Source organism: Amyelois transitella, chromosome 7, assembly GCF_032362555.1.
Source record: "Amyelois transitella isolate CPQ chromosome 7, ilAmyTran1.1, whole genome shotgun sequence".
In the NCBI taxonomy this organism is placed as follows: Eukaryota; Metazoa; Arthropoda; class Insecta; order Lepidoptera; family Pyralidae; genus Amyelois; species Amyelois transitella.
In genome coordinates, this window is record NC_083510.1 from 73031 (window position 1) to 89551 (window position 16521).

A 16521-nucleotide genomic window follows, 5' to 3' on the forward strand; every position below is an offset into this window, starting at 1 on the left:
TGTTCCAGATAGCGGCGGTGGAGGGGGGCGGCGCGGGGCGATGGGGCGCGCGCGCAGCCCGCCGGCGGCATGGCGGTGAGCTGCCCCGAGGTGATGTACGGCGCCTACTACCCCTACCTGTACGGGCGCGGGGCCGCGCGCTCTTTCCACCACGCGCCGCACTTTCAGTATGATCGGGTCAGTATCGAGCAATATCTTCAAGAAGATCTTAGAAGATATTTGAAGTTCTATAAAGGAAGATGCCATTTAAAAATGATTTCAGGCTCTTTTGTCCGTAATGTTTTTTAATGCGATATCGCTAAATAAGCAACATACATTTTGAGAATTTGTTTTTAGCGTTGACTCAAAAGCCTAATTTTTTCACAGTTAATAGAATCGGCGTAATAAACTTGAATTATATATCTACTTAAGTAGGTACTTAATACATATTGCTAACATAATAAGATAATAATCGAAGTGCAAAAAATTCTGCGTTTAAGTAGGTACTAGGTAGGTACTACCTAAGTATTTTTGTTTCTTACCTACTCTTGCATGCAAAACAAAAACAATTTATTAGTACGTTGAAACCTTAGGAATAGGTTCTATCGTTGAAACTATCTCTTCTGACATGTTTGAGAAAAGAATTGCATAGACTCTCGGACAACGAAGTCAAATGGTGAAATTATCCCTTTTACTAATAAAGTAAAAAATTTGGGTATCATATTTGATCAGACTTTATCGTGGGCCCCTCAAATCAATGACGTAAGTCGAAAGATTTTCTACTCACTACACGTCTTGAAACGACTTCAAAACTTCTTGCCTCTTAAAACTAAAATTATGTTGGCTAGCTCACTCTTGCTACCTCATCTTGATTACGCTGACATAGTCTATTTGGATCCGTCTAAAACAAAAGTAATAAAAGTCTGAAGAACTTCTCAATAAACTCGATCGTTTACAAAATGTTTGTATAAGATATATTTTCGGTCTCCGGAAATACGATCATATTTCGAAATTTCGTGATCAACTGAACTGGTTGCCTATCAGAGCTCGCCGAAATCTCCATATTCTTTCTCTGCTCTTTAATGTTCTTTTCAATCGATCTTTCCCCTCGTATCTTCACGAAAAATTCTCTTTTCGCGAACCGGACAATCGTCTAAGATCCTACAATAAACTTCTTCTATGTGTTCCTTTACACTCTTCCCATTCCTACTCTAAATCTTTCTCCGTAAAGGCTGCAAAGCTTTGGAATTCTCTCCCCTTGGAAACTAAAAAAGCACAGACCCTCAACATATTTAAAAATAATGTATTTAAGTTCCTGTCCAGTTGAGCACCTAGATCGAACATCAGGCAATTTATCTTAGTTTATGTATGTTTATTTATTAATAAGTTTATAAATATATATTTATTGGATAGGTATATGTCTATTATATGTATTTCTGTTAGTATATTATTATATTGTTGCTAAAAACACAGTGACTTGCCGCTTTTTACTAAATTATCTAGTTCCTTTATTGTTTTGCCGGTTGACTGGAAGAGATCCGTTTATGGGATAAGTCCGCCATTGCTAGTGATTTGTTTATTCTATAACTTTGTACTTTTTTCTTGTTACTGTGTAAATTTCTATGCAATAAAGATATTACAAACAAACAAACAAATTTTTGTTAAGGGTTTCCAGATACGAAATCACAAAAATTTAAAAAAATACCTGTTGAAATCTAACTGATACGCTTTTTTATTCAAGTGATCGTTAAGATTTAATAAATTTTTAAAGGGTCTTCCATCTCTTCTGCACGTCATAAAAACTGATTTATTTAAATATATACTTATATTAAAATATTGAAGTATCGACGGTAGGCGCTATCTATCCCGAAGTAAATATATGTATGAACGCATGTCGTACGTTTGTATACAAAATATTAATAAAATAGTTTAAAAAAAACTAAAAAACTACGCTTTTATTGCTAATCAAACTAAAAAATAGAAAATAAAAATTAATGACAAAGGAATTCAGTAGTAGCAAGTCAAACAATCAGTTATAGTCAGTTGTAGTAGTAATTACCTGGGATTAAAATTATAACAAAATTAAATTTATAAACAAAACAATTTAAATCTGAGTAAAAAGCGTGGGGTGCCTGATGTAGTAAATATTAAAATCATTCTATTAGCATATATTTATGACAAGAGAGTTACGAAAATGAAGTAAAATGCACCCCACGCTTTTTACTCCGATTTAAATTGTTTTGTTAATAAATTTAATTTTGTTATAATTTTAATCCGAGGTAATTACTACTACAACTGACTTTAACTGATTGTTCGACTTGCTACTACTGTTTTATAATTCCTTTGTCATTAATTTTTATTTTCTATTTTTTAGTTTGATTAGCAATAAAAGCGTAGTTTTTTAGTTTTTTTTTAAACTATTATTTATTTTCTATTTTTTAGTTCGATTAGCAATAAAACGGGTAGTTTTTTAGTTTTTTTATACAATTATTTTTTGGATGTTAACACTTCTAGTATAACTATCTTACTAGAAAAGACTTTCGCAACCATGCGCCCATCGCCGGCGGTTTTCACAACTAACTTTCTTAAAGTTATATGTGGCCTGATTGGATTAAATCTCATAATATTCTCATCATCATGATTCTTTTTTAGGCGATGGGCTAGCAACCTGTCACTATTTGACTCTCAATTCTATCTTAAAGCCAAATAGCTGAAGGTGGCCTATCAGTCTTTACAAGACTGTTGGCTCTGTCTACCCCGCAAGGGATATAGACGTGATTATATGTATGTATGTATGTATGATGATTGTTAAACCCAGTTGAAAAGAATTTTATAGTGATAAATCACTGTTAATAATATTTTTGACTATCCAGCAAACATAATAATTTTCGATTGTGGCCTTGCCAGGAATCAAACCACAAGATTAAGAGGCAGATTGATACAGGAACAAAAATATTTCAAACATACCTCCGCTGCCTTTACAACCAGGAACGCAACAATGTTTATCTGAAGACATCGTGGCACTTTTGTTGTAAAATCTGTCTTTCACAAAAACAAACACAAACTTGGGACTCCTATCTCAAATAATCAGGTACTTTTTACAGGAGTCCTATCTCAAAATATCTGCACAACACAGTGAACACAGTCAGAGTCCAATCTCAGATGATAAAATCACACGAATATCCAGAAGAACAAAGCTCGACTCAACGGGAGATTCCAAACTCCAAATAACGACAAGTTATCAGCACAAAACAAAGTGCAAATAGGTAAATACACAGGCACCGGTAAAAAAAAAAACAGAAAGAAAGTTTACAGGTGTTCGAATCGAATTCAAAACTTACTGCAAAACTTATTTGACATAAATAAACTGTCACTCATTTTCCAAACGAGTATTACAGTGTTGCTATTATAAATAGGCAAAAGATACCTTATGTTTATTCAAGAATTGCATTAATATGTTAAATACGTATTAAATATCGCAAAGTTCTGTAGGTAGTAACTTTATTCTTGTATTATTGTAAATTTAATTGTTAAATTTTCATTTATTACTTTTGTTTTATTACTTATATATTTTTTATTGTTTCAAAATATTCTACTAATTCTACTATTGTTTCTAATGGTAATTCTAAATGGAGCGATGCGATGAAATAAAAAAGCCTCAGGTTAATAGTAACATTATATGGAAATATATTACATTTTTTTTGGACTCCTTATACGTCAGAACTTCTCGGTTTCTTGTATGGAAATTGCTAGCTCTGTCTCTCTTACTCTCCTACGAAGGATCTAAAAATGAATTTATTAATCCTGGCAGTTTTAATAAGGATAATGAGAAACTCTTATCAAAATATTGCATTGTCATCGGTCCTTAATACGTGTGCAAAGTTCCAAGTTGATCAGACGTTTAGAAACCAGTGAAAATTAAGGTCAAAGATTCCGTTACATACATACATACATACATACATACATACCTACATACATACATACAACCCAAGCTAATAAAAGCGTAGTAAAAATCAAACGTTCCGGTCTTACAAAAGCTAATCTGTGTTTACTCTGTTGTTGTTTGTCTGTGCGCTCAGCTCGGGCTCCGAATCCCAAGCCACGCCGATAGATGTCGCTGGAAACAGTTGTCATATTATAGACAGACTAATTTCTATAATTACAATTTTATTCTTTATTTTGGATTACTTTGTATCATACCATACGTGTATTTATTTTAATTTATTTGGATGACTCTTATTTTTGTAAACGGGGATTGTATTTTTGTGTATAAAAAATATACTAGACCTGCATCGCGCAAGTAAAATTTTCATGTTAGCTTACTATATATAGTGTTGTTGCAGCAAGACAGCTGTACTTGCTTCGGCAGTACATATACTAAAATTGGAACGATACAGAGAAGATTAGCATGGCCCCTGCGCAAGGATGACACGCAAAATCGTGAAGCGTTCCACATTTTTTTGTGTTTGATGGTTTTGTGGATTCCTTTGTAGTAATAGTACCTAGTAGTATGTAATGGAATTAGAGGTTATACATTCGCCAAGTAAACATTTTGCAACAATCGCGATTTTGGTAGTGTGTGCTTCACATACCTACTTATTTCAATGTAGGTAAGTAGAGACAGCCTGCGTTTGAAAACCTGACACCATTAGTCGGCTACGTCTTTCGCAGTAGTAGATTAATGGTTTACTATTGTCTACAGTTTAACGTGCAGAGTGGCAGCAATGCAGGTAGCGAGGCTTACGGAGCCGGCGGCGGGGGCGGCGCCGCGCTCAGCTCGGGCTCCGCATCGTCGGGGGCGCAGTCTCCGGGCGCCGGCTCTCCGCCGCACGCGCATCACGCCCACCACGCCCCTCGGCTGCGAGCCAAGGAGGAGGATCTATCGGCCCATGGCCGCGCCAGCGCTGATGGTACGCACTAGGAACAGTAGAACCTGTAGAACACATTCTAAAGATAAAAGTTTTTCAAAACGGAAACGCGTAGCGACGCCGATTGAACATTCAAATACCTAGCAGGAATTAGATTTATTTGTAATTTCATTTTCATTTAGCTGTTGAAAAAATTAAACTTGCAAATGAACGAGATTAGAGTATTCTTCCCGTTGTTAGTTGTCGTCGCAATGTGTTTATTTTTATAAGGGTTGAGTTGTGCCGTGTTCCCGGCACCAATACAAAAAAGAATAGGACCACTCCCATCTCTTTCCCATGGATGTCGACTAAGGGATAGGCTTACAAACTTGGGATTCTTTTTTAGGCGATGCAACCTGTCACTATTTGAATCTCAATTCTAACATTAGATATAAGTCAAATAGCTGAAGTGGCCATTTAGTCTTTTCAAGATTGTTGGTTCTGTCTACCCCGCAAGAGATGTATGTATGTTGAGTTGAGACAGTCTCAAGCTCTTAAAATATTGTAAAAAATCGGTTCAATAAAGAGATGACAATAGATAGTTTAGTAGGTACATACAGTACATACTTAGGTATAATCACGTCTATATTCGTTGCAGGGCAGACAGTGCCAATAGTCTTGAAAATAGTAGATATAGTAGATAAGTACTTTAGAATACCTAGGATAGTTTATTTACTTATAAACAAATTCAAACGCCAGATAAGTACCTATACATAATTCTGCGGATTTTTAAAAATGAAAAATACCAGCTTGAAGACACCTTTAATACTTACGTTAATATTACTACGCAAGTACGTAAGTAAGTAGTACTTAAGGTACTTACCCTGTATTAAACCTGTATTGTAAGTACCTACTCCCTAGTTTAGTTGTGGCGTGCCACTTTGACAAACTTTGTCTTTGTAAGCAAAGGAACCAATGAATGGATGAACAAATATCGCCTCTATCAGGCGTATCGCATCTATACCTAGTTATACCTACAGTTTGGCTAGAGTTGAGATTCAAAAATAGCTAAACCTCCCTACTTATACAGTTTCAAGTGAGAGAATACTCTTCCTTTCTTAGTCTCTCCCCAGTCTATCACCTACGGAGAGAAATTTCCTAGGGAAATTAACCTAAATGGTGTTGTTATTCTCAGGCGGCGGATCCTCGGAGTCGGAGGGCGAGAGCGGCGCGGGCGGCGCGGTGCGTGCGCGCGCGCAGTATGTCAGCGCCAACTGCGTGGTGTTCACGCACTACTCCGGAGACGTCGCTGCAGTTGTTGACGAGCACTTCACCAGGGCTCTCGCCCTTGATAAGCCTAAAGGTGAGGAAAGTTTCATCAAATACTAAAAGTGATTGTAGATAGGTACTTTTCTCCCTTTTGTTTTTTTCAACAGCAAAGCGTAGGTATCGCTTTTAAGTTGAAATGAGTAGGTGCAATGTTAAGTTAGTGTCATTTGGAATTATTTCGTGATATTTAATAAATTTGCAAAATGTAAAATTAGCTGTCGCAAAATGAAACAAAATTTTTCGTTTCTCGATGGGTAGGTACATAATTGTTATCGTGGCCGATTTAGGTAGGTATTATTATCTGATTCCTTGATTCGAAACATTCCGAAAAGTTCTCCTCGAATATTTACATGCAGGCAGACTGTCTACACCGACACATATCACAGGTTTAAACGGCGTTGAACGTGTCGAGCAAATATCTGCGTCCCCGAACTACTCTCGGCAGACCTCGTACTGAATGACGCGGCCGAACAACTATTCCAGGCAAGTTTTTGTTTCTCCGGCTTGAGACCGTATCGGAACAGGTATATCACACTGAAGAAGTCGCCTATTTAAAGTCGACTAGATAAATCAGTAGGTAGGGACCTCAGTGAAGTGCCCGTGGGTTTAATTACAAGCCGTTCTTCCCGCCTCTCGCCCCGCGTCCGCCCCCCGCGCCCGCGCCAGCTCCGCGCTCACCGCACTTCATTAATTACTGCGCACCGTATTGACTGGATTGCATCCAATGGCTTGGCTGTTTCATTTCACACACAGAGAATTCAAGAAACATAAATCAGAAGATAACTTTTACTACACCCGTCTTTTTGTTAATTTTTTTGTATTATTAAATTTTCTCGATTTTTAAGTTTGTTTTGTACCAAATTCGTGTAACCTACCTACTAAATAACGTTTTTAGAAGGTGGGAGATTCGTCACCTCCAATAAAAGTAATATTCCCTAAACCTTACTCAATACAGCAACTACATATGGTGTAGTGCTTCTTGTTTTCATCTACCTTATTTTGCGGATAATGAGATTCCTGTAAAGTGTATGTTCGTATTGTTAATAATATTCCTTTCTTTAAATATATTTGCAAGGCTATTGATGTGACTTGCACTCAGATATATTTTACGATAAGTATCATTCGACATCTAAGTAGTTAGGTGACTATTTACTTAGTATAGGTAGGTACTACAGCTAAGCCTTTTTTTGGGTGGATATAAATTACTACTAACTGTGCCCGCGACCTCGTCCGTGTGGAATAAGTTGGGCATCATTGAAGTCCTCAAGGATGAATAATTTTCCCCTTTTTTCATATTCTCCATTTTTTCTTCGCTTCTAATAGTTGCAGTGTGATGTTATAACTATAGCCTAAAGCCTTCCTAGTGAATGGTATATAACACAAAAAGAATTTGTTAATTCGAACGAGTAACGCCCTAAAATCCTAAAATTAGCGCGTTCAAACAAACAAACAAACTCTTCAGCTTTACAAAATAAAATAAAAATAAAATTATTTATTCTTATTTATTATTTTATTTTATTTATAATATTAGTATAGATAAGTTTACTGCGAACTACGTAGGTATACTACAAAATGCGAGCGCAAAGTTATGTTCAGACGGGATTCTTCAATTATCTCTACTTAAAACTCTTACACAAATTTACAGCCGAAAATTCTCACTTCTTTTGATGAAACTATCTCTTTCCCTATTTGGTGAATGTTTAATATGTATGAGATGTTAAGCTTCATGTGGACCGACGAAATTGAGGGACTTTGCTAGCTTCACGCATGTCAGCGAGTGGGTGTCGCCCGTGAGATAGGTAGATAAATTAAAATAACCCCCGACACAAATGTAGGTAAGTTGCCTATAAAAAGTAAGAAATATGTAATTAAAGAAACTCAACTTAAGGTATACTTACTGAGGTATGTATTAAGTAATAAGTTTTAAGAAATACCTACGTCGCGTTGGGGACCTCTTTCCTATATTTTTTTTTATTACCTACATACATACATACATACATAAAATCACGCCTCTTTCCCGGAGGGGTAGGCAGAGACTACCTCTTTCCACTTGCCACGATCTCTGCATACTTCTTTCGCTTCGTCCACATTCATAACTCTCTTCATACAAGCTCGGCGGTTTCGGGTACTTTTGACCTGACCCTTTACCAGGACGTCCTTAATTTGATCAAGATACGTTCGTCTAGGTCTTCCCACTCCGACCTTTCCCTCCACACTCTCCTTGTATATCTGCTTAGTCAACCTGCTTTCATTCATCCTCTCCACATGACCGAACCATCTTAACATACCCTTTTCTATTCCTGTAACTACATCTTCTTTCACATCACAACATTCCCTTATCACGCTGTTCCTTATCCTGTCACTCAATTTCACACCCATCATACTCCTTAACGCTCTCATTTCCACTGCATTTATTCTGCTTTCATGCTTCTTTTGCCATACCCAACTTTCACTCCCATACATTAATGTCGGGACCAACACGCCCCTGTGCACAGCCAGTCGAGCCTTTTTGGATAGTTTCTGACTGCTCATAAAGGCATGCAAAGCTCCATTCACCATGTTCCCCGCGTTCACTCTCCTTTCAATATCACTATCATACTTGCCATCTGATGTAAACTTTGATCCTAGATATACAAACTCTTTCACTTGCTCCACTTTTTCTCCTCCAATCAAAATATTACATGCTGTCATTTCTTTCTCCATTTCAAAAACCAGTGTTTTAGTTTTACTTACGTTCACTTTCATTCCTTTCTCTTTTAAAGCTTCATGCATACAGTTTACCATCTCCTGTAACTCCTCCGCTGATGACGCCAGTATAACCTGATCGTCGGCATAGAGCAGACATTTGACGAGTAACTCATTCATCCTTAATCCACTTTTAGACTCTTTCAAATCTGTCAAACAGCTATCCATAAATAGGTTGAACAGCCACGGTGACGCAACACATCCTTGCCTAACGCCTTTCTCAATCTTAAACCACTCAGTGTGCGCTCCGTTTATCCTGACACAAGCACTCGAATCCTCATATAAGGATTTCAGTGCTCGTATTAAGAGACTGCTCACCCCATGCATAGAAAGTGCTGACCACAATTCATTCCTCTCAACTCTGTCATAGGCCTTTTCCAGATCTACGAATGTGCAATAGACTTTTTGACTCTTGGCCAAAAACTTTTCGGCTATACACCGCAAGGAAAAGACCTGATCAGTACATCCCATTCCCTTTCGAAATCCCGCTTGAGCATCCCATATTTTGTCATCAGTCATCAGTTTTTATTACCTACTTACGATTTTGTCAAGTAAAAGTATCACATTCCTATCTATGTATTCTTTGACCTAAGACTTATTAAAAAAAAATGTGTTAAAGTAGATAGCTTAGTTAGGATAAAATAAGTAGGTACCTACTTAAGTACCTATTTGTAATATTTTAGGTAAATGTGGATTTAAAATTGTGTCGGTGGTTTTATTCTACATATTATTTTTATTCATTCTGTATATATGTACTAGATACTTATTCTAATCGATAATTTTTTGGCAAATTATGAACATTCTTGATTAAATCATCAATCAAAAATCAATCCATCAATATTCTCTTTCAGTGAACTCACTCACACACACATACACTAATAGACAGACACGTCAAACATTCCTCTTTTTCGGTCATACATACATACATATGATCACGTCTATATCCCTTGCGGGATAGACAGAGCCAACAGTCTTATAAAAAAAGGCTACGTTCAGCTGTTTGGCTTAATGATAGAATTGAGATAGGTACAAACAGTGACAGGTTGCTATCTCATCGCCTAAGAGAAGAATCCCAAGTTTAAGCCTATCTCTTAATCGCCTTTTGCGACATCCATATGAAAGAGATGGAGTGTTCATATTCTTTTTCCTATTGGTGTCGGGAACCACACGGCACTTTATCCGTCGGTGGTTAAAAATAGACATATAGATCTGAATCAAACTGAGAGTCAAAATACTTAGGTACCTACTAGTACGTTTTGTTAGGAGCCCTTATGCAAGATCACAATATTATAGCGCATATGCGGTTTATTATATAAGTTCATGAAATTTAAACTTCATGTGGACACAATGTGAAGGACGATTATCAAGTTGTATTGGTAAAGTTCGGGCATGACGCAACGCAAGTCGTCAAACCGGTCGGCGGAGCGCGGGCTGCCGCGTGTTGCCAAAAAGTCGCCGCATTGTGATGCCCTCGCTCCGGGCTCCATAGTTACGAGAACAGATTAGACAAAGAAGTGGCCATTACTCAGGGGTCGTCTGAGAGGAGCCGCGCGGCAAAAACGCATAGCACCGGCATTCCGCGGCGAGCGGCGCTCACGGCCGCGCCCGCGCGCAAAAACAGCGCCGCCTGCGCTCGAGATGACACTAAGCTGTGCCTAACATATTCTATCGCTATCACACAAACATAATACATTCATTAAACATTTCACAATTTCAACCATTCGCACACAAACATAAACGTGATTTAAATACGACTTATTTTACACAGACTTCATAAGAAGAGATTCTCAATTCGTCTTCTATGTATGTTATGGCATATATCCAGTAATTATAATACGACTTAAAATTTTTTTTGCATTCAAAATCTAAGAGTAGAGTATCCGTGTGGTCCCATAGAATTTTGGTTAAGGTATGGTCGTATTCTATGCCATCCTATGTGGAAGATATTCCAGGGAGCACCTAAAAATCAACAGATAATCTCTGCAGTTAAGTTAATATTTAAATAATGGTGTATACCTCTTTTCACAAGGAGAAGCGATGACCGACATTTATCTATCTCAGTGACTTGTAAAAACCAGAACAGTCAGCAGCGTATTTAAATAAATGAGAGAACGAGAGTAGATGTTAGGCACACAACATCCTTCTCCTCGGAGAGACGCGCGCGGCGGGTATCAAAATCGGTTCACTGAAAAAAAAGTTATCGTCATTTGAATGAACTCAAGGCATGAGTTTGCCTGCAAATAAGTTACGAAATTTAAAATTCAAAGTAATTTATCATTGTACGATAACATTATACCTACCTATAACATTTAAATATACTTAAGTGAAAATCAGTTTGATAATATCCTGGTTTTGCCGCAATAACATGCGTAATTCTCACGTAAAAAGATTTTAGGTTTGTTAGTCTACTTTATTGGTCAAAAATAATTTACTCGGTAAGGTCATATATTTAAGTTAATATTTCATATGATTAGTAGCTATAGGTGATAGGTATATTGATTTATTTCACATTGTTATAGATTCGATAGAACTCGAAATTTAGTAAAAAGAAGTCGCGGGCAACAGCTTGTCACTTCTATATCTCTTGCGAGGTAGACAGAACCAGCAGTCTTGAAAGACTGCTAGGCTTCGTTCAGCTCTAGGCTTGATGATAGAATTAAGATTCGAGTTTCAACATTCAAGAGACTCGAGTCTCGACGACGACTCGACTCGAGACGCAAAAGATAACAATACAAAATTATCGGAAATCTATTCAAGTCTACGAGTATTATGTTGTTAGGTATCACAGACTTTTCGAAATATTTTTCATTTGTAATAAAATACCCTCTTGCCATTGGTAATAATTCGATATTTTTGATTTGTATAAAAATAATTTTCTATGTGAATATCTTTTCCATTAGCTATAAATCCGTATTTTCTATTCGTCCATAACATCTTTTAGTAAATAACTTTGTACCTACCTAGTAGGCTTGTCTGTGATAATAAATTTTATAATAAACTAGCTGTATTTGTAAGTCGTCATATTAAACAGGTATTACATTATGTTGTTTTGTGTCAGAGGGCGTCCCCATGGTGTCCCGCAACCTGCCGGCGTCATTCTTCAACGCGGCGGCGGCGGCCGGCGTGGCGGCGGGCGGCGCGTGCGCAGGCGTCGACATCTACGACTACGACCCTTGGCACCAGCACTACACTGGGTAGGTTCCGCAAAATTAGGCTCAAACTGCGTTAATGCTACGAAGAAATATATTCATTTGAGCAGATACTTACGACCTTTGCAACTTTCGAATTACTTACCTTTTTATCTACTTTACTACCTATATTAGATACATATCTACTAAATACTAGATACCTAAACACATTTGGCCGTGAGTTGTAAATAAAAAGATGATAAAATCAAGGAGATTTCCTTTCCGTTCCTGCCGCCGTAGAATGGTACGCGCGATTTTATCGCGTGAAAAACTATCGCTGTCCCGTTTCACTCACGTCATAATAAAAAGTGAATTAGCGATAGCTTTTCGCGCGATAAACACGGCGTCGCGTATGCTGGGTAGTGATAAGTGCCTATATATTATTGTGTGGTGCTAGGTACGGCCACGCGGCCCACCGTCACGCGGCGGAGTACCACGCGGCGGCGACGGCGCACCACAACATGGCGGCGGCGGGCTACGGCGTCGGCGGGCTGCTGCTCGGCCGCTCCTCGCTGACGCAGTACAAGCCGGTCGAGTGGCCCGCGCATGCGCACCATCCACACCACGCACACCATGCGCACGCGCAACATCATCCTTCGCACCATCTCGACCCGGCCGCCTGCTCGCCGTACTCCTACCCGCCTGTGCCAGGTTAGTTCTTTCAGATTTTGAAGATTACCTTTAGATGAACAAGTTGAATTTGATGGGAGGACGTGTAGGTATGGAGTGCAGGAATTTCTCTAGCAATTACATCTGTGGTGTGCAGAAGCCGATAGAGGCTTGATCGGTTGTATGTATGTTCATGTTTATTTATTATCACATGCTTTCACAGTGTAGGTTGGTATCTGGATGATTTACAGAAGGCAAATTTGTTGTTTTTGTAGGATGAAAAGACTTTACAAGAAAATAAGAGATAACTTATTAACTTTTTTAAGAAGAAATACCAAAATGATGTAGGTAGATAAAAGATCAAATAGCAGGCACACTTGTCGAAACTAATAAAAAATAGAACTCTCGTGAGTCAAACTAGAACTTGCCCGGTTATTCTTCAAAATTAAATGATGTTCGGGACCTACGTCATTACACTACAAAGCTACAAACATAACTACCTAAATAAAAATGAAATATTGCTCATAAAGACATCCTGAACCGATTATAATACGAATATGTTTGGTCTGAAGAATGAAATGATAAACATCTAATGAATGAGACTGTTTGTGAACAAACATTTTTAAGAAACATGAAAGCGCATAATAAATTAGTGAACCCTTTGCGATGACTTCAAAATGAAGTGCCGTGTTATAAGATGTCTGTCCCTGAGCAGCAGACGCGGGCCCGGCTCAGGTCGCAAGTCCTCCAGTTCTCAGAGAAATATTTTAATTGCGGTGATTGAAACGCGGGCGCAGCAGACACAAAACAAACCATTCCCGCTTTGACCCGCGCCGCTTCGTGGAACACGCCAAGCGGCCATGGCGGAATACGAAACCGATCTCGTGAAAATTTCTATGAAAAAACATTAAACCACACTTTGCTATTTTTCCAAAATGGCACTTAATTTATAACTACTTAAGTTATAACATTTTGATGCGATAGCTTAAACCAGTAGGGAGGTAGGTATCGACGTAGAGCGTTTATAAAAGTCGCTGTTATTTGTATTACGACTGCCAATACAAACTTCCCTCGGCATAGCCCTGTAAAGTCGCGTGATTCGCAGCCGTCAGAGTTGGAATTTAGATTAATTTCTAAGGATAGGGTAATTGCAGCCGGGCGGGGGCGCGATTACGGCGGCCGCGGGATAAAAACGAGCGGCGAGTTGAAAGCGGCGAGGCGGCCCGGCTCTAATGACGACGATTAAAATTAATTTGCGCCGGGGAGGGGAGGGGGGAGGGGGGCTCGCAAATTAAATTCTTCACCCGCGCTGTAACCCCCGCCCTCCGCGCCAGCGCTCCCTTTGTCTCGCCAATCGCAACCATTCCCTTGATTGATAACATTTCCAAAACGAACCGAGGGAAGGAAAATGTGCTCCCGTGTCGGCACGCACGGGCCGCTTTGTCAATAAATTTGGTAAAACTTAGGAATATTTTCTCCTCGGTCATTTGTGTTTTCAAAAACTTGAGTAGGTATAGGTACTTTTTGTAAACCTTTGAACACCAATACGTCGTTATCAGATCGAGACATCTTTCTGCGAATCAAATGAGTATACCTATACCTAGTTGCCTTAAACTATTGTAGTCGTAAAATGACTGCATGGTCTTAACTCCTGACGAAAGGGCTAAACGGCGCAGTTGGAGTGAGGTTGTTGACTTCAGACGGTCGATGTTAACACCGGGGACCCGCCACTCGCGGCCCTTCTACCTGACATGACGTGCATTCCTGATACTAAAGAAGGTACCTACCTATGTAGCTGTAGGTGTATACTACCAATATTTTCTCTTCTTTTAGGGTTCCATACCCACCTCAAAACGAAACCCTTATAGGATCACTCTGTTGTTCATCTGTCTGTCAAAATTCTTCAAAATCTTCAAAAAAAAAAAAAAGAATTTGTAGATACTTATAACATAGGTAAGTACTTAGATGGAAATACCAAACTTATATACATATGTAGTTTAGTTTATATAAAATGTGTGTATACCCACGCCTGCAACTCAACTTTTGTATGTTGGTCAAATTTAAATATGGCATAAAATATTCTATAATTTATAGGTATTATAGATAATAAGATTGTACGGACCCTCGATGCCTTAGTTCACCTCGCGCACTTGACCGGTTTTTTTCTTAAGATTTTTCTGTTGTAATTCAATACCATCATCTATACCTACCTACCTATCTACGTACTTAGTAGGTATTTACTTCAGATGTGTGCATGTCAGTAGGCCTTATAAGCAACTCATGTCATCATACTGGTCTTCTATCATACATACATACATACATATGATCACGTCTATATCCCTTGCGGGGTAGACAGAGCCAACAGTCTTGAAAAGACTGAATGGCCACGTTCAGCTATTTGGCTTAATGATAGAACCGAGATTCAAATAGTGACAGGTTGCTAGCCCATCGCCTAAAAGAGGAATCCTAAGTTTATAAGCCTATCCCTTAGTCGCCTTTTACGACATCCATGGGAAAGAGATGGAGTGGTCCTATTCTTTTTTGTAATAGTGCCGGGAACTACACGGCACATTCTTCTATCATCTGGTTATTAAACGTGCTAATAAAAAAAAAATTAACAACAATTTGAATCTTTTGTGGTATGAAAAGCGCAAAGCTAGTAGCTACCACGAGAGTAGTACCAAAAAACAATAAAATACGCCGAGTGACCGGCCAGTGCCGGACTCAGGAGGGAGGTACTGCCGGCGCGGCGCGTCGTCCGCGCTCGGCGAGCGGCGACCAATCGCGGGCCCGTCCGGCCCCCTCCCCCACACTACTCCCCCCGCCCGCCGCTCACTAAATCACGAGGCGGCCGTCAATTATGACCGCCTGCCGTCCCCCGGGCCCCCGTCTATTAACTATCCCCGCGCGGGCAGCGACGCCATCCGCCGACCGCCAACTATCGCGTGATCTGGTTTGGACTATAGCAAGCCAGTTGAAGTTGAGTTGGAACGTCGTCAAATCTATTGAATATTTATACCTACCTACTAGGTAATGGTAGGAAGTTATGATCTTTTTAATATTGCAGATATTGTTTAAAGATATCGTTTAAAATATCCATTCGTTACCTACATTTATTTTATATCTTATATTTAGATTAAATCTTAAAAACAAACTTGCTTAAGTGTCTTAGTTAATTGTAAATAAAAGTTTATTCGAAGCGTTATCAAGTTCTTAGGAGTCTACCTACTTTTGAGCCTACTTACCTAAATACTTACTCGCAATTGCAACATAACTTTTCATTTAAGTAAATTTATTTAAATGCTCAGCTGATTACAAAGCTACGACTTACTTTAAACTCACATTAACTGTATGACAAAGGTATTTCGCACCATGTTGTGTTAAATGATGACAGCAACTCCTTTGTCGGCAGGTCTGGAGGCGCAGGTGCAAGACACTTCCAAGGACCTGTACTGGTTCTGAACGCGCGGCCGCGCGGGACTGGGAACCAAGTGGGACCTAGCACCAGAGTGAAAAATTATTTTAAAAAAAACTTCAGTGGCTCTTTATAGACAAGGGATTGCAGTGCAACGCAACGTGTGTTATTGTGAACTGTGTGACAAGACAATTAGACTATGTACTTACTTACCAAGGCGTTGCGTGCCCAGTGCAGTGTTTATAAAAGAGACATTTTCCAAATACCTGTAGATAGTTTACTTAGTTATGTGGCGATAGATGATATGCTAAATTATGTAGCAACTGGAAATGTAAAAACGCTTCGTGTCGATGGATTTCGCCGGAGTATCACCAGTTGATAGAATAGAAATCATAAAAAAATCTGATAA

At 38.8% G+C, this 16521-nt stretch overlaps 1 protein-coding gene and 1 non-coding gene across 2 annotated transcripts; both read left to right on the forward strand.

Moving 5' to 3' along the window:
* Nucleotides 1-69: 69 nt before the first annotated feature.
* Nucleotides 70-16159, forward strand: LOC106140790 (protein vestigial). The gene is made up of 6 exons (XM_013342425.2): nt 70-177; nt 4682-4889; nt 6022-6189; nt 11959-12094; nt 12486-12739; nt 16110-16159. Exons 1-6 carry the CDS (start codon nt 70-72, stop codon nt 16157-16159), a joined length of 924 nt encoding a protein of 307 aa, XP_013197879.1.
* LOC132901960 (U6 spliceosomal RNA) lies at nt 4333-4439 on the forward strand. Its single transcript, XR_009656961.1, has one exon. It is a non-coding gene; the product is annotated as a U6 spliceosomal RNA (small nuclear RNA).
* Nucleotides 16160-16521: the final 362 nt, after the last annotated feature.

Excerpts from the sequence above, each read along its gene's own strand:
- LOC106140790 (XM_013342425.2), top strand. The coding sequence starts at position 70 with ATGGCGGTGAGCTGCCCCGAGGTGATGTACGGCGCCTACTACCCCTAC. Across the intron at positions 12,095-12,485 it reads TGGCACCAGCACTACACTGG|GTACGGCCACGCGGCCCACC; the intron begins GTAGGTTCCGCA and ends GTGTGGTGCTAG. Across the intron at positions 12,740-16,109 it reads CTCCTACCCGCCTGTGCCAG|GTCTGGAGGCGCAGGTGCAA; the intron begins GTTAGTTCTTTC and ends CTTTGTCGGCAG.